This window comes from Myotis yumanensis, unplaced genomic scaffold, assembly GCF_028538775.1.
Source record: "Myotis yumanensis isolate MYYU_CA2020_CCGP unplaced genomic scaffold, mMyoYum1.0.hap1 SCAF_3, whole genome shotgun sequence".
NCBI classification, from domain to species: domain Eukaryota; kingdom Metazoa; phylum Chordata; class Mammalia; order Chiroptera; family Vespertilionidae; genus Myotis; species Myotis yumanensis.
The window spans coordinates 158,686,266-158,707,714 of record NW_027223754.1 but is presented as its reverse complement, the minus strand read 5'-3'; the positions used below and the strand labels follow the sequence as shown (position 1 = coordinate 158,707,714).

General features: G+C 54.8%; 1 protein-coding gene across 1 annotated transcript; it reads left to right on the top strand.

Annotated features, from left to right (window-relative positions):
• The first annotated feature begins 5,482 nt into the window (after positions 1-5,482).
• LOC139006385 (inner centromere protein-like) lies at positions 5,483-18,762 on the top strand. Its single transcript, XM_070408781.1, has 14 exons — positions 5,483-5,580; positions 5,741-5,795; positions 6,466-6,583; positions 7,544-7,595; positions 8,002-8,111; positions 8,182-8,315; positions 12,197-12,306; positions 12,378-12,495; positions 12,878-12,991; positions 13,839-13,975; positions 15,693-15,759; positions 15,955-16,047; positions 17,422-17,572; positions 18,551-18,762. The coding sequence occupies exons 1-14, from the start codon at positions 5,483-5,485 to the stop codon at positions 18,760-18,762; spliced, it is 1,569 nt and encodes a 522-aa protein (XP_070264882.1).
• Positions 18,763-21,449: the final 2,687 nt, after the last annotated feature.

The window sequence follows — 21,449 nt, the reverse complement described above, 5'->3', positions numbered from 1 at the left end:
TAGATGCGGAGGAAGCGCACCCCCCCACCCCACTCCCGGGGTGTGTGATGGATTATGCCAGACAGTGTTTCTGTACAGTTTCACTCAACACCTCCGCCTCCAGCTGAGCAACATTTTAAACTAACCCTTTCCGGATGCCCCTTGTCACTGCCCAGACAGGTTCTCTGTCAGCGGTTCAGGTCCATCCAGACACGGTGGCCTTCTCTGGAGGTGCCCAAAGCCAGAACTTGAGGCTTGCCTTTCAGAGGTTTAAATCAAGCAGGCCGCATAGCTTGTGGTTAAGAGCACAGTTTAAATCCAGGCCCCAGGATGGCTGAGTTAATCTCTCGTTGCCTCAGTTTCCTCCTCTGCACCTGGGTATCCTTGAGGTTGCGGTGAGAATGAATGAGATGCCTCACCTGGGCATGGAATAGGACTTGGTAAGTGGGAGCAGCTCCCTGACTTCTCGCACTCTCAAAAGAACAGGCATCACTAAAGGAGGGCGGTGAGGTGTGTGGTGTGTGGTGTGTGGTGTGTGGTGTGAGGGAAGTATTGGGGGAGGGAAGGAGATGAGCTCCCTTCTCTCTTGGTGGGATGTTGGGTGCTCTGGGTTTGTGCACAGGGTTTGACACGGGCTGAAGACATTTTTGCTACTCTTCCCATTAGCCTCATTCTTGGTACACTGATTCTTCCTTTCTCAGGGTCACCTTTGTCCTAACTTATGGTGACCCTTTTTAAAGATGAGCTCTGCTAAAAACTAACTTCCCTGTGTAAGATCCTTGAAAGTCTCACCAAGTCCCTTGAAGGTCTCATGAAGATCCTTGAGTAATCCTATAACTGTTGTTTTGAACTCTGTATCCGGTAGTTTGCTTTCTTCCATCTTTCATTTGTGGCATGTTTCTTTGTCTCCGCATTTTGACTGTTTCCTTGTGTTTGTTTCTGTGTATTGGGTAGAGCTGCGATGTCTCCTGGAGTTGGTAGAGTGGCCTTGTGTGGTAGGTGTCCTGTAGGGCCCAGTGGCTCAGCCTCCCCAGTCACCTGAGCTGGGCACTCTAGGTGGGCCCCTCTGTGGGCCATGTGCACAGTCTATTTGTAGTTGAGACTTGATTGCTATTGGCATCACTGGGAGGAATTGACCTCCAGGCCAATTGGCTGTGAGGACCAGCTGTGACTATAATGGGAGAGCTGCTGTGCAGGAAACACCCTTATGGAGCAGGACTTGCTTCAGTGGGGCTTTGGTACTCACTGAGTCTGCCCCTTGAGTGTGTCACTTGTGGATGTGTAGGGTTGTAATCTGATATGGTCTGAAGCTGTCCACCGGGTGCAATGGCTCTAGGGCCTCCAGGGAGGTGCAAAGTCAGCCACTGCCCGGGGCCACCTGGCAGGAGCTATAGAGAGATCTGAAGCTTTCTTCTATTTGTATCGGGTTTAGAAGTGCCCAGATGAGGCCCAACTGTGAAGTAAGACAGGCTGTTGCTGGTACCTGGTCTTGGGCCTTTTATTGATAGGTTTGGGGCACGCTGACACCAGCTGCAGCTTGTTTGAAAGATTTTAGCAAAGTCTGAAGCCTGAGCCAGGACAGGCCTTTTATATGGAAAAGCTGCTGCAAACAGTTTAGGTGGGGCTGCAAACTGGATGGGGTCTTAGGGAGTCACCAGGTGGAGTAAACAGTGTGCTCCAGGTTGATGGGGACTCAGATATAGTTGCCAGTCAGGCCTGGGACAGGGGAGGTCTCAGCATAGGAACAATAACCCCTGCCAGCACCTCCGTCTGGTAGAAAGCTGTCCCCAAGTTCCTGTCCCAATGCCAGACAATCCAGTTCCTCCCCATATGTGTCTGGTTCCCCCAAAGCCTCCAGGCGCTGGAGCTCAGAGGAAGCAAGTCTGAATAAGTTGGTGCCAGAGCCCTTTAAGAGGAACACCTGGGTCTCCAGCAGCCTCCGTGTCTCTCAGCCACAATCCCCACTGGTCTTTACAGCCTGAAGTTATGGGGACTTCTCTTCCCAGCTCTGGGACCCTGGGTGGGGGTGTGGTGTGGGGCTGGGACCCTTTGCTCCTCGGGGCGACCCCTGAAGCCCATGTGGGTGCCAGCCCAGCCCGCTTGGCACCTCAACCCCTCCTACTAGTCTCAACGTGCTTTCTTCTTTACTTCTCTAGTTATAGGACTTCCATCCAGCCAGCTTTCAGGCAGTCCTGAATGATGGTTGTTCCGTATTTTAGTTGTAATTTTGATGTGGTTGTGGGAGGCGGCGAGTGCCAGCATTTACCTACGCCACCATCTTGGTTCCCCTCCTGAGCTGCTGATTTTTAAGAAATGAAGAGAAAACTGGTTTTGTATTCTCCCCTACCCAGTCATTCTACAGAAGTTTTCTTAAAAAGAAGGCATTGCTTCTCTGCTCCTCCTCATGCTTCATTATCCACGTCTGGGGCATTTCAGCTCAAGGAGAGAGAAGGTTGTGGGGGCCTCTTGGAGAAACACAGTCTCTGCTCCCTCCTTTCTTACCGACTCCCTTGGAACACAGAACGCCTTCCGTTCACTGGCCTCTTGAAGAGGCAGTTGGATTCTATGTTCCTTGGCAAGAGGCCTGGGGTCAGCTTGTGTGTAGCTCAGGGTGGCTGTGTCTAAGCCCTGGCTCACCCACAGGGAGGAAGAGGAGAACCCATAGGAGAGTCAGAGCAGGGCTGGGTTTGTGAGGGTGGACAGGGGTCCTGTGGCAGCTGCGGCTTCTCCCTGGTCTGGGAAGGCAGTTGGCCGTGGCTTGTCACTTTAAGCCCAAAAGGCCATTTGTACAGAGGACTATTGATACCAGAGTTGGTTTGGAAGTGTGGACTCATGGGGACAGGGTGCTGTGGGTGGGTAGAGCGAAGGCACTTGAAGAGTGTGAGTAGGACAGGCCCTTCTTCTTGCAAAAATGAGGCTAGTGGGTTGGCGTTTGGAATTCTGCATCTCGGGAATAGCTCTGAGGAGGAAGGGCCCTGATTCAGGCACTGGGTGTCTTGTGGTGGTTGGGGGATGGGCGCTATGGCCTGGCACTCTCTCCCTGGAGAAGGTTCCAGTTCCCAGCCTGGAACCCCTGTGCCTCTTGTTTTTGTTTTTCCCCAGACAGAGCTACCATGGGGACGACAGCCCCAGGGCCTGTCCACCTGCTGCAGCTGTGTGACCAGAAGCTTATGGAGTTTGTGTGCAAAGCGGACACACACTTTGTGTGGCTCAAGGAAATCCAGGAGGAGGCCAGGCGTATGTTCACCAGGTGAGGGCAGGGGTGGGGCAGGCTGGCAGGAGGCACCGGGGGCTGCCTGGCTGCTATAGCTTTGGGGAGACAGCTGCCCATTTCCTGACTGGACAGGCAAGACAGACAGGCTGCCGGGTCTCTCCTGAGTGCCCAGTGTGCTGGGGGCCAGACCTGGTATAATGGGAAGAGGAAGGAGAGGAGTTGGGCTGGGCCTCAGAGGCTGCACATGCTCCCCTGGCAACCTTGCTCCCCTGCTGTGTCTCTGGGAGGAAGCCCCAAGTGCCTGTCAGGGGACTTGCGCGTGGTCTTGGAGAACTCACTTGGTGCTAGTCACCCAAACTTGACCTGTCACTGCCAGGAAATGGGTAGGGGTTGGGCTGGGAAAGGGAGGGTGTCAGTGGTTCCAGGCAGCCACAGATATCACCCTTCTTGTACCAACAGAGAATTCATCAAGGAGCCGGAGCTGATGCCCAAAACGCCCTCTCAGAAGAACCGAGGGAAGAAGAGAAAGATTGCTAACATTCAGGATGCAAACAGAAAACACATCCGGAAAAGGTAGGAGGGGCCGGGGGCTGCCACTAGCCAGGGGAGGGTCAGCTGGGCAGATGGAGTCTGGAGGTTTGGTGCCCAGCAAGAGAGTTTGATTCCCAGGTGTGAATTGGGAGCAGAGGCCTGCAGGAGTGGTGGTGGGTGCCATGTGGGCCATGCTGGGGGTGAATTATTACAGGGAAACAAAGCATGACCCAAGACCTTGGAGTCCAGAGTGTGTGTGTCTGTGTGTGGGGGTCGGGGTGGTTTGATCTGGGCCTTGGAGGATGGGAAGGGTTCCCAGAGGTGGGAGAAGAAAGAATCCAAGTTTCTGCTTGGGCGAGAGCCACCAGTTGTGGCCCTGGGGGTCTGTTGGTCAGCCCCTGGGCTCTGCTTGTTATGATACCCATGGAAATGACCGTGGGCTGCAGACTACCAGCAAAGGAGGCTGAGTCTTGGGGCAGGAGATCCTGGGTACACACCCCAGCTCTGCCCCTCAAGCTATATGTCCTTTTGTTAATTTTCCACCTCTCTGAGCCTCAGTTTCTTCAAATCTAAAGTGAGAATGGTCCCTGCCTCTCAGTACCGCACTAGCTTGTAGATTAAGTGATAACATGAGCAAAGCCTGTAGCAGGGTGCTTGGTACAGTGTGAACTCAGTCAGCAAGAGGTTCTAGGAATTTAATCTTCCCAGCAGTGCATTGAGCACTGGCATTGTCCCAAAGTTACAGGTTGGGAGACTAAGGCTCAGAGAGGGTGGCCCAGGGTCCCATGGCAAGGGGTGGCAGAGCCTGGGCTAGAACCCTGGTCTTCTGCCTCCAAGCCTTTCACTTTATTTTTATTTTTTATTAATACATACATATATATATATGTATTTTTAAATATGTTTTATTGAATTTTACAGAGAAGAGGGAGAAGGATAGAGAGTTAGAAACATCGATGAGAGAGAAACATTGATCAGCTGCCTCCTGCACGCCCCCACTGGGAATCAAGCGGCATGTGCCCTTGTCTGGAATCGAACCCGGGACCCTGCAGTTCACAGGCCGATCCACTGAGCCAAACTGGCTAGGGCTGCCCTTCACTTTATATTTGACCTGAGCTGGTCTCCCTGCCTCGTTCCCTCCCTCCCTCTTGGACAGTTTTTATAAAGTGCCAGGAACCTCCCAACAACCATCAAGGGCCACATCCTCCACATTTGTGGGATCAAGCCCAAGCCCCTGTGTGGTGCATGAGCCCCAGCTGCCCCATCACTTGCCATTTCATGCCTCAGGGTCTTCATGCCTCAGGGCCTTTGTACAAGGTTCCCTCTGCCAGGGTTACCTTTCCCCACGTTTGTTCCACCTGGCAGGACGCCACCTCCTCCATGCAGCCAGCCCTGACTCTTGGAGCTGCCTGTCCTCCTCTGTGGCTCCCACTGGGACCATGGTCCTCTGAGCTGGGATCTGAGGATAAAAACTGCTAAAGTGACAGAGCCCTTTGTACACGGCAGACACTCTCCTAAGCGCCCTACGTGGGTTAACGAAAGGAACCCCAGCCCTTTCAGCTGGTGCTATTAACACCCCCGCTGACAGACGAGGAAGTTCCTGTAACCTGCCCAGGGCTGCAGGGGCGGTAGCTGGATGATCGGGCACTCCAACCCGGCGAGCTGTCCCCGCAGAATGAGTTGACTACGATGACTGTTCACATGCCTTCACCTCAGTATCTTCAGACTCAGCAGTTTCACTAACAGGAGTGGCCCACAAACATGGGGAAGCTGAGAGCCCCTGCAGGAGGAGAGCGGAACACACTGGCCCTGGGTAGAGGGCGCAGGTTCGAGAACGGCATCAGCCACAGGGATGTGTGGTCAGCCTCCCTGACCTCAGTTTCCTCATTTGTAAAACCAGAGGGTTGGCCGAGATGTGCCATGCACTCCTCCGGGGTCTCTACCCCAGGGGTTGGAGGCGGCCCTCCTGTGGGGACGATTTTGCTGGTGGGCTCACAGTATCTCCTTCTCTGCTTTCAGCCCCGAGGAGGACCCCAGCGAGGAGGCTGAGCCTATGGAGGAGGCTGGGCCCGAGGTAAGGCAGGCAGGCCAGGGAGGGCTCGAGGGCCTTGGAGCTTGTGCTCTGTGCTGTGAGTCCCAGGTGCAGACTCCTAAAGTCTGATTTTTTTTTTCTTCTGTTAATTTTCACCCAAGGATATTTTTCCAATTATTTTTAGAGAGAGTGGAAGAGAGGGAGGGAGAGAGAGAGACAGAAAGAGAGAGGGAAAGGGGGAGTGATAGGGGGAGGGAGAGGGAGAGGGGGAGGGGGAGGGAGAGAGGGGAGAGAGAGAGAGAGAGAGAGGAACTTCGATGTGAAGAGACACCTTGATTGGTTGCCTCCCGCACATGCTCCGACCAGGGCTGGGGATCGAGCCTGTAACCCAAGTATGTGCCCTTGACTGGATCAAACCTGAGATCCTTCAGTCTACAGGCCGATGCTCTATCCACGGAGCCAAACCGAAAAACCGACTAGGGCTTATTTTTAATTTCAGAGTACATTAATTAAAGAAACGGGAAGGGTCTAGGATAGTCGAAGCAACAGGAGAAGGACTAGGTGGACTGCTTTGGCTCCCTAAGAAGTCAGAGAAAAGGGGACTGGGGTCAGGTTCACGGGGTTTGCCCGGGACAAGCTGCCACTGCCCATTGCTGCCCTGGTTGCAAGCCTCGTCGTGGGTAGACCCCTACAGTCTTGGTTCTTCCCTCAGGTCCCCAAGAATGAAGAGAGTACCTTGTGGCCCCGAGGTGCCCCCAAGACTGTCATTAGCACGCCCGGCTCGCAGCCTGCGGCCGGTGGCCAGGACAAGCTCCCCGTAGGGCAGCGAGGTGAGTCTCCTGACCTGCCATGTGCAGACACCTAGCGGCATGCGGGCCTGTGGCCTCGGTCGGACTTTCTCTCTGGGGAGAGGGAAGCCACATTCTCTGGGCTGATAAGCCGAAGGTGAATGAGACCCATATCCCACCTTTTGGCTGGAGCTGCTGCCAGGTGTCCTGTGAGTGGCCATGGCTGGTTGGTGCAGGAAACGGGGGAGGAAGCGGGGGTGGGGAGGGGTCGGGGGTGGCGGGGTGGGGGGGTGGGGGGGGCTGAATTGGGGCAGGCCTGGAACTCCACTCCAGGGGGCATCAGGAGGAGCTGTGTGCTGGCCTCTTGTTTTGTCCTTGCCGCTGGCTCACTTCTCACCTTTGTGGGTCCCTGTCTACAGAGAACAGAGTGCCACAGGCTCTGGGCTCTGGCATCCCCAGTCTGCCACAGGTGCCTGGGGTCCAGCCCACCTCTCCCTGGGGGGCTGCAAGGACCCTTTGGCATAAAGGACGGGGGAAGGATCAGTGCTTGTCCTGGCTGTGAAACAAAATGGACTGACCGCCCCCCCCCCACCCTCATGGGGACCCTGCATAGGAACCCTCCCCTCCTGTCACCTCGGCTCCAGCTGAGAGGGCCAGGAGGTGGGCTTTGGAAGCTCGTCAGTGGGTCTGTTAGAGCAGGCACCTTCCATAGGCTTCTGCTCCTGAAAGGCACCCCAGCTCTGTTAGAGGTGGCAGGTCCTGGTTTGTCCTGTAGTTCTCCTCACAGAGGCCGGGCTGGGGGGTGAGCAGTCCATGGCCGGGGGTTGCGTGCTGGCTCTGGGTGTCCACAGATCTACCCAGGCCAGTGATGCTAAGGCTGATGCTTCTGCCACTGGTCACCCTGGGGTCTGCCGGGAGAGAGCCCTGCCCAGCTGCCAAAAGTGGGCCCCTTCTGACCCTCCATGCTGTCACTGCTCCCTCACTGAATCGCTCTCTTCACAGAGGCCAAGATCCATCAAACAGATGGCCCCGAGGAGCCACCCCAGAGTATCAGGTTTGTATCTGGGAAGGGGTGTGGGCCACTATTCCGAGGGGCCCAGAGGGGCATGAACCTCGAGTCCTCTTGGGGAGGCTGGGCGTGTGGTCAGGGGCCTGGTGCTCTGACCTAATGAAGGAGGCAGCCTGATGCTGGGGAGTGAGCCTGGCCTGGGAGGAAGCGACCAGATCCTAGACTCCATCCTTCTGTGTCCTCCTGGCCATGTGACTTTGGACCGGCCCCTTCCCTTTGTCTGCCTGGGCAGTGGAGGGCCAGTCAGGGAGACCCCCACCTCCGCAGCTTAGAGTCCTATGGACTGGTCCCAGTTTTATTCATAGTGGTGAACTTTTATGGGGTGTGGCTAGGGCTCTGGAGGGGTCCCCTGGGGTCAGCCCCGTGATGCTGCTGCCTCCCGCACCTGTAGGAGGAAGCAGAGCTGCAGAAGGAAGCTCAACAACAAGGAAGCTGTGAGTGAGCTGGACGGGGAGCTCCCCCGGAGCAAGACCCCTTCCCCGCCCTGTCCAGCCAGCAAGGTGAGTAGGCGTCAGCCTGCCCTCAGGGCCTCTGCCCCGCCCCTGGTCCTGACCCTGGTCCCGTCTGCTGTTGGTACAGCCTGTCCGGACCTTCCTGCACACCATGCAGAGGAACCAGATGCTCATGACCCCGACCTCGGCCTCCCGCAGCCGTGTCATCAAATCCTTCGTTAAGCGGAACACTCCCCTGCGTGTGGACCCTAAGGTGAGGGAGCCCATGCCCCAGGCTGAGCTCTGCTAGGGTGGGGCTGCATGGCTGCAGGCGCCTAGATGGCCCCTAGGCTGCTGGGAGCAGCGTGGGTCTGCGCTAAGGCAGGTGACCTGGCTCTGGTCAAGGGCCTGCTCAGGCCTCTTCGGCCATGGGCTGCCTCGACATGTGGGGACTGTCCTGACCTCTTGGGTTCTGTACTGTGGCCTAGAGGCTTGGCCATCTCGGTGTGACCCCTGGGCTGGGAAGTTGAAGAATTGGCTTAGCAGGCCCACTCCCTGACCACCCATCCCACACCCCAGTGCCCTGAGGGTTTGGGTGTAGGACATACTTGTGATATCTTCACACTCGTTGGGGATGAGCCACCTCCATCCTTCCTGCCCAGCCCTGGGCTTCCTCTCAGGGCCTGAGCTGAGATTTATTGGGCCGCACACCTGAGCTACCACCCTGAGGGGAGGGCAGGGCAATGGGTGCTTGAAGGTCAGACAGGTGACTGGGGGTGGAACTGTCAGCAAGGGCCTCTGAAAAGGAGGCCACAGAAGCTGTTCTCTTCCCGGACACCTCAGAGCTGGGCCGGGCCACCCGCCGTGAGCAAAGAGCCACAGAGAGCTGGGACCTGCTGGCCCGAGTCCTGGCTCTCGGGCTCCGAGTTGCAAAACTGCAGCCACTTCATTTCTAAGTCCCCCCCTGGTGCCTCGAAGGGTCTCCTGCGAGGACTCTGCCCCCACCCAGGGCCTCAGCGGTACTGCCGTGTGGCTGGCAGGTCAAGGTGCTGCCGAGCAGTGGGCAGGTGGACCCTGAACTGGCCTCTCCTGCAAGAGGCTGGTCTCTGGGCAGCCGTGGTGACGGCTTACCTCCCAATATGCCAGCAAGTGGGCAGGGAGCCCTTAATACCTGTTTCTCTGCCAGGCCCCTACTAGGCACCACGCCCACAGCAGTGAGCCAGGCTCAGACTGTTCATCCTACAGGGAACTCCTGTGCCTAATCCAGACTGCGTGGGGCCTTGCAGGGCGCATGGGATGGCTGAGAGGTCTAGGAAGCTGCCTTTTCCTGCTTTAGGGAGCCCAGGTCCCTGCCCAGGGCATCTGGTGAGGGTAGGACAGTCCTCAGGAGACCAGGGATCCTCACTAGGTCACAAGGGACTAGTTTTCTAATCTCTGGGCATAAGTTTCCTTGGCCCCTCACAGAGACTGGATGAACAGGGAGGAAGGCGTCCAGCATCCAGCACCGGGCTTGGCAGGAAGGGAGACCGCTCGGCTGAAGCCCCTGGAGGCAGAAGGGGCAGACGCTTGATTTTCCTCTCGCCTTCTGCTTTGGCTGTGACGGTGGCCTCTGGGAAGCAGGGACCATCCAGCCCTCCTCCAAGGGTTGGGGCAGAGAGAAGTACATTCTAGGATACGAAAAACTCTTGTCTTCTACAAAATTCACAGTGCAACAGGATGCGTCTTCTGCCCTGTGCTGGGAAATTTTAGCTCTCAAGTTTTGAGACAAAAACCTGTTTTGCTGAACCCTGTCGAAAGCAGGAGTCTCTTGGGCTCTTAGGGCAGGAAGAGATGGTGGTGGGCCCCCTCTGGGCCGCCAGGTTTTCTTCCAAGGTGCTTTCCTCACAGAAGAGCAGGTGGGTGTGATGGTTCGAGGACCAGCCTCCTGCTGGTCTTCTCTGGGTCTGGCCATTGGAGAATGAGAGCCAGCCAAGGGCCACCTCATCCCTCCCTGTGGGGGCCTCCCAAAGGCCAGTGTCCTCCAGGACCTTCCTGTACCCTGCTCAGCCTCTGTGACGCATGGTCATCTCTCTTTCCTTCTATTTCTTTTTCCATCTTAAAGAAAAAAAAAATACTTTTATGTTAAAAATTATACAGTGAAGTTTTTTTTTTAATTGATTTTTTACAGAGAGGAAGGGAGAGGGATAGAGAGTTAAGAACATCGATGAGAGAGAAACATCGATCAGCTGCCTCCTGCACACCCCCCACTGGGGATGTGCCCACAACCAAGGCACATGCCTTTGACCGGAGTCAAACCTGGGACCCTTCAGTCCGCAGGCCGATGCTCCATCCACTGAGCCAAACCAGTCAGGGCTGTGAAGTTTATGTTGAAAATTATGCAGTAAAATCTATATTTTGCAAATATTTTAACATTTTTTAGTATTCCATTTTCATTTGTTGTGATTTTGACTATTTCATTTTGCAGTCTTGTACTGGTTGCATTACATACTTAATGTTCACAGCCACTTTAGAATTGATAATCAGTTCGATTGTAATACAGAAATCTTACTGCTCTCCCCACTGTGTGCCATTCTTCTCTGACACGTTACATCTTCGTACATGGGCTACCCTGTGAGACAGTCTTATAGTTTCTTCTTTCAACTGTCAAACACGGAAAAGAACTCTAGAGGAAAAAAATAGTCTGGTGCTATTTACCCAGATATTTATCATTTTTCTTTTTCTTTCATTCTTGATGTTTCACGTGTCCTTCTGGTACCATTTCTTTTTTGTCTGGAGAACTTCCTGTAGCAATTCTTTGAGAAGGAGTCTGCTGGCAACAAATTCTCTACTTTTTCTGTGTTTGAGAAGGTCTCACTTCACCTCTGGAGGACATTGCCACTGGTCTCACTTCACTTCTAAAGGATAATGTCATTGGATACAGGTGGAGTTCTTGGTTAACAGTGCTTTCCTTCCAGCACGTTCCAATGTTGTGCCACTTCCTTCTGGCACCCATTGTTTCTGAGGAGAAGTTTTCAGTCGTTCAAACCATTGTCCCACCCTCACCCCCTTCGGTGGCTGCTTTTGAGAATTTTCCCCTTTGTAGTAAGTTTGCAGCTGTGTGGTTATGATGTGGCTAGACATGGGTTTCCTTAGATTTATCCTGCTACGTGGGTTTCGATGAATCTGTGAATTTATAGCTTTTACCCAAATTGGAGTGTTTCCAAGCCATTATTTTTCCACATCTTCCCTCTGCATTGAACTCTCCCCGTTGTGGAATGATGGCACAAGTGATAGACTCTTGGGTGTCATCTCACAGTTGCCTCAGGCTCTATTAATTTCTCTTCCATATGTTTCCTCTGTGTTCAGATTGGATACATGTTACTAATTTATCTTCCTGTTTGACTGACGTCTGTCTTCTCCATCTGCTCTTGGACCCATCCACGGAATTTATTTCAGTTTTTAATTATTAGTTCTGAAATTTCCATTTTGTTCTTCTTTGGATCTACTTGCTGAGATTTTCTATTTTCCCAGTTGTCTTAAGAATGTTTGTGATTCCTTGTTAAAGCACACACTGCGTAAAAAAGTTACAAAGCACTGAATAAATTCCCAATCTCGTTCTTCGTTCTCCTTTTAAATGCACTTGAACATAGTTATCCTCAGAGCATACATCCAATTTTGAACCTATTTTTTGTGGAGCCCTCAATTTGGCAGGGCTAAGTCAAAGGCACGGGTGACGCGGGCCCTTGGGAGGCCTTAGGGCGGTGGTTCTCAACCTTCTGGCCCTTTAAATACAGTTCCTCATGTTGTGACCCAACCATAAAATTATTTTCGTTGCTACTTCATAACTGTAATGTTGCTACTGTTATGAATCGTAATGTAAATATCTGATATGCAGGGTGGTCTTAGGCGACCCCTGTGAAAGGGTCGTTCGACCGCCAAAGGGGTCGCGACCCACAGGTTGAGAACCGCTGCCTTAGCGTCCCTGAGAAGCAAGACGGAAGGCCAGACCTCAGTCTAGGTGGCAATAGAGGGTGTTTGGGGGCGACTCTGCCCTCAGAAGCAGCCTGATGCTGCTGCCCATCTGGCTGGAGGCTGTGGGCCTGGGGGGTTGTCCTGGGCCAGCTATGCCCCTGGCCCAGCACTGGGCTGCCCTTGCTCCCACCCCCTCCCACCCAGGAGAAGGAGCAGCAGCGCCTGGAGAACCTGCGGCGGAAGGAGGAGGCAGAGCAGCTCCGCAGGCTGAAGGTGGAGGAGGACAAGCGGCGGCGGCTGGAGGAGTTGAAGCTGTAAGTGGCGCAGCTCCCAGCCCTGTGCGCCCAGGCCGCGCTGGGCCCCCCTGATTGCCCTGTGCTCACAGGAAGCGGGAGGAGCGCCTGCGCAAGGTGCTGCAGGCCCGGGAGCGGGCCGAGCAAATGAGGGAGGAGAAGATAAAGCAGATTGAGCAGAGGATTGCTCCGCAGGAGAAGAACGAGAAGGTGAGAGCCGTGGGCGGTGGGCGTCCAGGTGTCAGTGGGCTGTTCCCTGCTGGGGCCCAAGCAGGTCAAACTTGGTGGCCCGAGGATTAGAACTGGACCCCTCAGGAAGTTAGGGGTTTGACGCCCTGGACCCCTCTCATCTCCATCCAGGGCCCTGGAGTTTGTTCCGAGCCCAGCTGAGGGTGGGAGGTCTAAGCAGCAGCCCTCAGCGAGTGGGTGGGCTCCTGCTCCCGGCAGGACAGGCACCCGGGTGCCCCTGCCCTGGGCTGTGAGGAACAAGCGGGTTTGCAGGGGCATGGGTGCCTGTCACAGTTCTGGGACCCGCGCTGTAGGGTTGAGTGAGGAGGCTGCTCTAATGGGCACGTAGGGATGGGCTCTGCAGGCCAAGGAGGAGCGATTGGCTGAGGAGAAGGCCAAGAAAATGGCAGCAGCCAAGAAGATGGAGGTGCGCAGGAAGCAGGAGGAGGAGGCACGGAGGCTCAGGTGTCTGCACCAGGTGCGAATGCAGGTGGCGGGTTGGGCATCGAGGAGGAGGAGGCCGGGCAGGATGGGCGCTGCCTCAGCCCCTGAGGACTGCTGGGCCTACCCCACTTTGTTGGCTTAATTCTGGTGGGTCTTGTGGCGTCCAGCCCTGAGGGGGTTCCACAAATGCCTTGGAGATGGGGGTGGTGGCAGTGACCTGCCTTTGTGTTTCTGTGGAGATGGCACTTTGAGGGTCAGGCACATGGACTCGAAGCCAGACTTCCACTCTCAGCTCTCGCTCTTTTAGTAGCTGTGTGACCCCACACAGGCTACCTGACCTCTCTGTGCTTTGGTTCCTTCAGGTAGCAGTGGTATCTACCGGAGAGGGCTGTTGTGAGGGTGAGATGTTCTGCCTAGAAGAGTAGGGACCTACCTCTTCCTTAGAGCTGTCCATCTCATGACCCAAGGGAACACAGATCTGTCTTTGGGGTTATGACACTGATGGCTGAATTTGTTGAGTATTTACTCCGTGCCAGGGCTGTTCTAGGTATGTGTATAAACTCGGCAACTCTGTGAGGTGTAGGTATTACTGTTTTTGTCCCCATTTGCTCGATGAGGGAACCAAGGGCTTAAATGATAGCCCAGTGTCACAGCAAGTGCGTCTGGCTCCAGTCTGTGCCCTTAAATCTGTAGCAGCAGCAAAAGAAGCTGCCACCAGATGCCTTTTCAGGCTGGGTGGTGATGTGGGGCGACCCTGGCTCAGCCCTTGAGGATCTCGGATGCCTCCTGTCAACCACCCCTCCCTTCTTCCCAGACCTCTGGCACCTCTCCAGCCCAGCCCGGGCCTGGCCTGAGGCCCTCACTTTGCTCTGTGTTCACAGGAGGAGGAAGAGCAGCAAAGGAAGAAGGAGGAAGAGGATGAGCAAGAGCGTCTGCTGAAGGCGGCTGAGGCCAGGAGGCTGGCCGAGCAGCGGGAACAGGAACAGCGGAGGGAGCAGGAACGGCTCCAGGCCGAGAGGTGAGGGAGCCCCGAGGGCCAGGCTGGTGGGCCAGCCCCTGGGGACTAAGGCGATGTCCAGCCACATGTGTTTGTGTGGACGAGAGACGGAGCAGTCCTCTAGAGCAGTTCTCCCTCCCCTGGGCTTTGCAAAAGAGGATCACACTTCCCTTGGTTCAGCACCCAGAGATCTGCAGCAGGCAGACCCTGAATGTGGCGTTGGCTCTGGGAGGTGGAAGACGTAATGGGCGGGTTCACTTGGGACTCTCTTAGTGCTACCTCCAGCCAGTGTGCTGCCCCCTTTGTTCCATTTTGTCCTCAGCTGACATGGCGGGGCAGCGGGGTGCTCAACAGGCCCCCCATGGGCATTTGAGCAGGAGTTCTTGGGCTGCATTGCAGACGCTCCCCACTAAACATGCCTCCTCTGTGGTGAAGAGAACCCAGACCTCCCGCCCCCATCACTTCCAGCTGCCTCCCTTGGTATCCATGGCAGCAGAGCCTGGGTCTGCCGCTCTCAGAGGCAGAGGTCTCTGCAGCGGGTCCTGTGAGGCTTATTCTGGGGCCCGCCCTGTGCTCGGCTGTGCCAGATCTCGGGGATGCCAAAGAGGACAAGCCACAGTCTCTGTTGGCCAGGAGAGGTGGGATCTGCGCCTGTGATTGAGAGAACTGTGCCCGTGTGTGTGTACAGAGAGATGGGAATACCCAAACAGGCCTAGAATGCCCAGCTGCCTCCCCTGCTTCCACCGCCTGAGAAACAGCAGGCAACACGTCCCTGCCAGTCTTCAGGTGGCTTTGGGCCCAGTGGGGAGTGGGGGGTGGAAGCCATGGGGTTGAACCTCATGGGGACCATCTTCCTCTCCTTTTTTTTAAATTTATTGATTTTATAGAGAGAAACATTGATTCATTGTTCCACTTATTTATGCACTCATTGGCTGATTCTTGTATGTGCCCGGACCTGGGGTCAAACCCACGACCTTGGTGTATCGGGACAATGCTCTAACCATTTGAGATACCCCGTGCTTCTTGACTGACACAAAAGTGTCCTGATCCTATGGCAGAATCAGAGACAGGAGTCTGGGCGGGGGACAAAGGGTGGTGGGTGGCAGTTGATGTGGTTTTAGAATTGCATGTGTGCCGCCCAATGCCAGGGTCTTCATGGGGGTGATGGTGCGATGGTCGTAATGGTTGTCAGCTTAGGGGTTACTGAGCTACACACTCTACACATGTTTCTTGTCGAATCCTCACTTGAAGGCCCTGTGGCATAGGAACCAGCAGCTCCACTTCCCGGGGTGGGGAGGGGGGGGGGCAGGGAGGTTAAATGCCTTAAGTCACAAAGCCCAAAAACAGCCCAGCTCTGCTTCACGCCAGGCTTGGAGCCCAAGGTCCACCCTGTGGGCCCGGACGATCCGAGGTAACTCAGGGTTTCTCATCTGATTCTCGTGGTGACGGGAGGAAAGGTGTTAGGATCTCCATTGTACAGCAAAGGCAGAAGCTCAGCCCTAAGTCAAGTGGAAGCGTGGGGCCAGATTTGGTGGGTCCAAAGCTGAGTGCTCCCTGCCCCCAGCTGGGCGCTTTCCAGCCCTTGGGGCACAGGTGCAGCTGTGGGCTCCTGGCTGCTGTGCCCATTCTGCCATTCCGTCTTCTACAGCCAGTGCCATGAGCCCGGCTTCCCTGGAAGGGATGGGAACTGAGCCAGGCCCCAGCTTCCCACCATGACAGGCCCTTGCTTGGTCCTCAGGGAGCTGCAGGAGAGGGAGAAGGCCCTGTGGCTGCAAACGGAGAGGGAACTGGAGGAGAAGAAAAAGGTACAGGGGAGCCGGGGGGCGAGGGGGGGGGCGGGGGGGGCTCGCTCGGGGCCTGTGCTGAGCTTTGGGCTGCAGAGCCCTGATCTGGTGGCTCCTGGGGCGGGAGCTGCCTTGCTTGGCCATGCGGGTTTTGCCTGGGGATTGGGGAGAGCACATTCCCATGGCCCGTAACCCCTGGCTGGCCACTGGTCCCAGGAAAAGCAGCAGCGCCTACAGGAGGAGCAGGAGAAGAAAGCCAAGGAGGCTGCAGCCGCCAGCAAAGGCCCGAACACGACCATGGACGTGCAGGTGAGGCCAAGCACCAGAGCAGAGAGGAGCCCCCAGCTCTGATTATTCTCTTCCCGAAGCTGGAGGCCAGTTCACGTCTGAGGACCCTGAGAAAGAGGAAGGACGCAGGCGGCCCAGGAGTTCCTACTCTTCTGGATACGTGTGTTCTTTCCTATTCTCAAAATAGAATTTGTTTTAAAAACAAACAAACTAAACTTATAAAAGAGTAAACTCTGAGTTCAGTGTACATCTCTCTATATTGTTACATGTGTGAACATTGTACATGTTCTAAGTGGACACAGGCTTTACACACAGGCTATCCAGTCTGCTCAGGCTGCTTTAACAAAGTACCATAGACCAGGTGGCTTAAGCAAACATTTATTTGAGACTGGGATTCAGTGTCTATTAGGGGCCGTCTTGCTGGTTCACAGCCGGCTGTCTTCTCGCTGTGCCCTTGCTTGCACCCCTTGCACCCGGGAAGGGGAGGCGGAGCTCTCCGGAGTCTCTGTTTGAAGGGCACTGATCGAATTCCTGAGGGCTCCACCCTCGTGACCTAAGCACCTCCCAAGGCCCCACCTCCCAGTACCATCATGTGGAGAGAGAGGATTTAACAGGAATTTGGGGGGGACACAAGCATTTACTCGCATACATACCATTTGGCAGCTTGATACTTTTTCCCTCCCCTGTTGCTGTTTTTATATTGTACACATCTACTTTAGCACTTGTAAATCTCTCATTTTTGACTGTTGTGTACCAGCTAGTTGTATCAGAATTTCTTTAACCAGCGCCTGTTGACAAGCATTTAGGTGACTTCCAGTTTAATGCTTTACAAACAAAACGTATTATGAGGGTTTTCAGTGCAGCATAGGTGAAGGTTAGAAAGTGGGAAGTTAGCTGAACGTTCACCTAGAATTCAGTGGTCGGCAAACTGCAGCTCGCAAGCCACATGCGGCTCTTTGGCCCCTTGAGTGTGGCTCTTCCACAAAATACAGACTTCTGCGCATGGGCCACGAAGTTTAAATCGCACTGTACATGCACGCCTGCACATGGTATTTTGTGGAAGAGCCACACTCAAGGGGCCAAAGAGCCGCATGTGGCTCGCGAGCCTCAGTTTGCCGACCACTGACCTAGATGGATGTTTCAAATCATGGGGTTCACAATGGAGTCCCGGGAGCTGTTCACAGGAGACATGCTGACGTGGAAGTACAGTTGCAACTTACTTTAACACGAACAAGGAAGAGTCAGGGCTGTGTGTGTGGTGTGACTTTTAAAGTGACCCTGAGCCTTTTGATTTTTCCTGTGAAAGGTGGGGAGGTGGCCGGGCCCCATCTCCTAAGGGGGTGGGAGTTGCAGGAGCGGAGAAGGGGGAGCTGACGCCCTTGTTTATTTTTCCAGTCTCCAGCCCATACCTTATGTCCAATGACGCCGCAGGGGCCCAGGGCTCCCCCCAAGACCAACCTGGATAACTACGGGATGGATCTGAACAGCGATGACTCCACTGATGATGAGTCCCATCCCCGGAAGCCCGTCCCCTCCTGGGCCACAGGTGAGCAGGGCCCGGAGCTCTGGGTCCTGCGTCCTCACTTGGGACTTCTGGGGCCCTGGAGGAAGCGGCTTGGCCGATGCGGGTGTTGGGAGGCTGTGGTGCTCAGGGGCTAGAAACCTGACGGGTTGGCCTGGCAAGCCTGCACCCGGCCTTGGGACGCGCTCAGGAGAGAGTGGGACTGTCCAGTGGGCTCACCTTTGGAGCACATGTTGGACGCCTTTGTTCCCAACAGATGCATTAAATAGGGGCTGGCGACGGGCACTGGAGCTGGGTGTTCCGGCTGGTTCTAGGCCCCTCCTTGCAGTCCTGCCCAGCAGGCCAGATGGGACTTGGGCCTAAATAAGCAGCGTGGGGTGGGAACGGAGCTAAGAGAGGTGATGGGGTTCAGCAGTGCACTGAGCGTGGGTGGGAGTTCCAGCCGGGAGGCAGGAAAGCCCCGAGGCGGGGGGGGGGGGGGGGGGGGGGCGGGCACTTGCGCAGGATTTGAGCCTGCAGCTTAAAGACCCCAGTGTTTAAACAGGAGTGTGGGTGAGCGTGCCTGCGGCCTCAGGCCTGGGTGTGAAGCCTGCGGCAGTGGAGTGGGGGCCGTGCATACGGTGGTGCTCTGCAGAGTTTGCAGGCCTGGGGGTCAGGGCGGCTGCAGTCTCCCTCCCCAGGGGTCAGCGCTCTACAGAAGACAGCTTGCTCTTGTGAGCGCCACCTCATTTGAACCACACAGTAACCAGGATCTGACTCAGGTCACTTGGGAGGTGTCCATTAGCAGGGGTCATTGTGGCCAGGAAGCCAGATGACTGGCAAAGCCATCTAATTCCAGTTGGCAGGAGGAACGTGCAGTGAGAGCATGATCGGTGTTTGGCGGAGCGGGGCTCAGAGGAGCTGGCCTGGCAGGAGGGTGGGGCATGCTGGTGATCAGGGCTCTGGGTGGGGCAGGGGCATGGGGATCCCCAAGGCACTGACCCGGCCCTGTGTTCCCTGCAGGCACCCAGCTCAGCCAGGCCATCCTCCACCAGTACTGCCACCCCCCGAACCTGCCAGAGCTCTTCGGCACCATTCGCCAGCTTGACCTGGAGGACATCTTCAAGAAGAGCAAGCCCCGCTACCACAAGCGCACCAGCTCCGCCGTCTGGAACTCGCCGCCCGTGCAGGGCAGCAGGGTCCCCAGCAGTCTGACCTGCAGCCTGAAGCACTGAGGCAGGCCCGCTGGCCTTCTCTCCCATCTGTGTCTGACTGTCCATCTCTCCCTGGGTCTCGTGCCCTCCTCCCTTGCGTTCTGTCCCTGAGGGTTGTTCTGTAAATGCTCTGGTCCACCCCCCCCCCACCCTCCCCCCACCCCCCGCCCCTCGTGTGGAGGCTGCGCTCGGTGTGTGTTTGCGGAAGTGCCAGGCGCAGCCACGCCGGGCTCGCAGGCAGCACTGTGTAAATAGGTTGCTATAATTTTAGCCTGGACTTTGACAGGTATATTAATAAAGTTTATTTTTTTAAGCCTGCCGTGGGTTTTGTGAAGACCAGGGGCCTCGGCAGACCCTGGCCCCTGGCCCTGCAGCCATGTGTCTTGGGCCACCAGATGGGCTGGAGGAGCTGGGCACTGTGCCTTGTCCTTGTGGTTCAAGGTCACCTGGGTCCCAGCCCCAGGGATAATGATGCGGTGGGTGATTGTGCTGCCATCCCTGGGCAACCCTGAGACACACTTCTGCCCTCATGATGGTCAGGAGCAGATCCTCCCTGTTTTTCTGGGGCGGGAGGGTGGGGGGTGGGTGGGGGGGGCCCTGTTTGTAAGGGGCGGTGCTTATTCATTGGGAGACACCTGGGGTTGAGGTCGGGAGAACTGGGCTCTTGACACAGCTCAGCCACTTAAGGCAGTCGTCTCAGCCCCTTGCTGCATGGATGGTGCCGGTTGAGCTGCTTAACAGGATCAGAAAGGGATGATTAGACAGGAGATGTCTCTTGAAACTACCTGGAGGCCAGTGCTTGCCAGCAGTTAAGATGTTTCTCCAATAAAACCAGGAAGCTGCTAATGAAATGCTTAGTGCTAATGGAAGCTGGCTCTGGTCCTGCTTAGAGCTGCCAGCGGAGTTCTAAATGTGTGAGGGCTGGCCCTGACCCTCTGCTGCTTCAGCCCCTGCAGCGGGTCAGTGGGCCAGACCAAGCCACGGCCAGTTCCTGTATAGTCTGCCTGGAACCACGCAATAGAAACGTCTCCGCTGCTCTGCTCAGGGCAGAGGGAAGTAGCTGCAACAGGCCTGATGGCTGCAAAGCTGAAAATACCATGACCCTTTACAGAAAACATTTGCTCCTTTAGGACTAAACAAAGGATAAATCCAAGAGTGCTTTTGAAAAGGAGGAAATAGTGGACATACATGGTTGCCTGAAATCTAGAGGATTCCACTCATGCCAACTAAAACATTTTACGCTGCATTTAAATTCGGTGCACAATTCAAATTTGTTCCATATGTTCTCTGACTAGAAACTTGTGTTGAGTCAACTGGAGAGTGTCTTTGCCTAAAGTCACGATGTCAAAATATTACTTTCTGCCCTAGCTGGTTTGGCTCAGTGGATAGAACGTCGGACTGTGGACTAAAAGATCCCAGGTTTGACCTCAATCAAGGGCATATGCCCAAGTTGCAGGATCGATCCCCAGTAGGGGACGTGCAGGAAGCAGCCAATCCATGGTTCTCTCTCATCATTGATGTTTCTATCTCTCCCTCTCCGAAATCAATCAAAATATATTAATACAACAACAAAACCCCAAAATATTACTTCCTGCAAGCATATATATATATATATATATATATATATATATATATATACATATATATACACACACACACATATATATAAAGAGCCAGGGTCTGTAATGTCCAAAACGACCAAACACCAGGCTGTGCACTCAGCAGGCTCGGCTGGGTGGGTACTGGCGAGCGGGCTGAACTGCTGACCTCTCGGTCCCTCCCCGCCAGCTCCCACGGGTGCCGTGGCGACCCAGCACTGACTGCCGAGGGGGCTGTGGGCCCCAGGATGCCTCGGTGCTGCAGCGGGAGGACGCTGTGGACCCCAGCTGGCCAGGGCACGTTGGAACTCTGGGTCTCGCGCAATCGGAGGTGTGGCCAGCCTTCAAATCAGACCCTGACAGGAGGGAGGTGGGAGCCCCATTCCTTGCAGAATCAGCCGTTGGATAGCTTGCTGTCAGTGGCCTGCCAGCCAGGAATCCCATTCACCTGCACCCCGGACCCTGGCGATTAGGCAGGCAGAGGGGTTAGGGGCAATCAGACAGGCAGGCAGGTGAGTGGTTAGGAGCCAGCGGTCCCAGATTGCGAGAGGGATATCAGACTGCCGGTCAGACATCCCCCAAGGGGTCCCTGATTGGAGAGGGTGCAGGCTGGACTAAGAGAAACCCCCCCCACAAATTTTGTGCACCAGGCCACTAGTATTTATATAATGTTTCAGAAAAAGTTATTACTCAGCAAAAAGGCAGTTCCAGTTCTGCATCTTTACCAGCACTTGATATTGTCAGTATTTCTTATTTTAGCCATTTTAATAGATGTGTAGTGAAATCTCATCATGGTTTTCATTCATGTTTCTCTAATGGAAAGTTGGATTATTTACCATCTGTGTATCTTCTTTGATGAAGTATCCAAATCTTTTGTTCATTTTTAATTTCTTTTGCCTTTTAAATTGTTTTTGTTCTTTTTCTAATACTTTTTGGTTCATGTTTACATTGGGTAGTTTTCTTACTGTCGAGCTTAGAACCTTTATGTATTTTGGGTACAAATTGGTTCTCAGTTACATGATTTGCAATATTTTCTCCTAGGTGGCAGCTTGTCTCTCCATTCACTTAACAGTGTTCTTCATAGAGCAACGATTTTTATTTGGGTGAAGT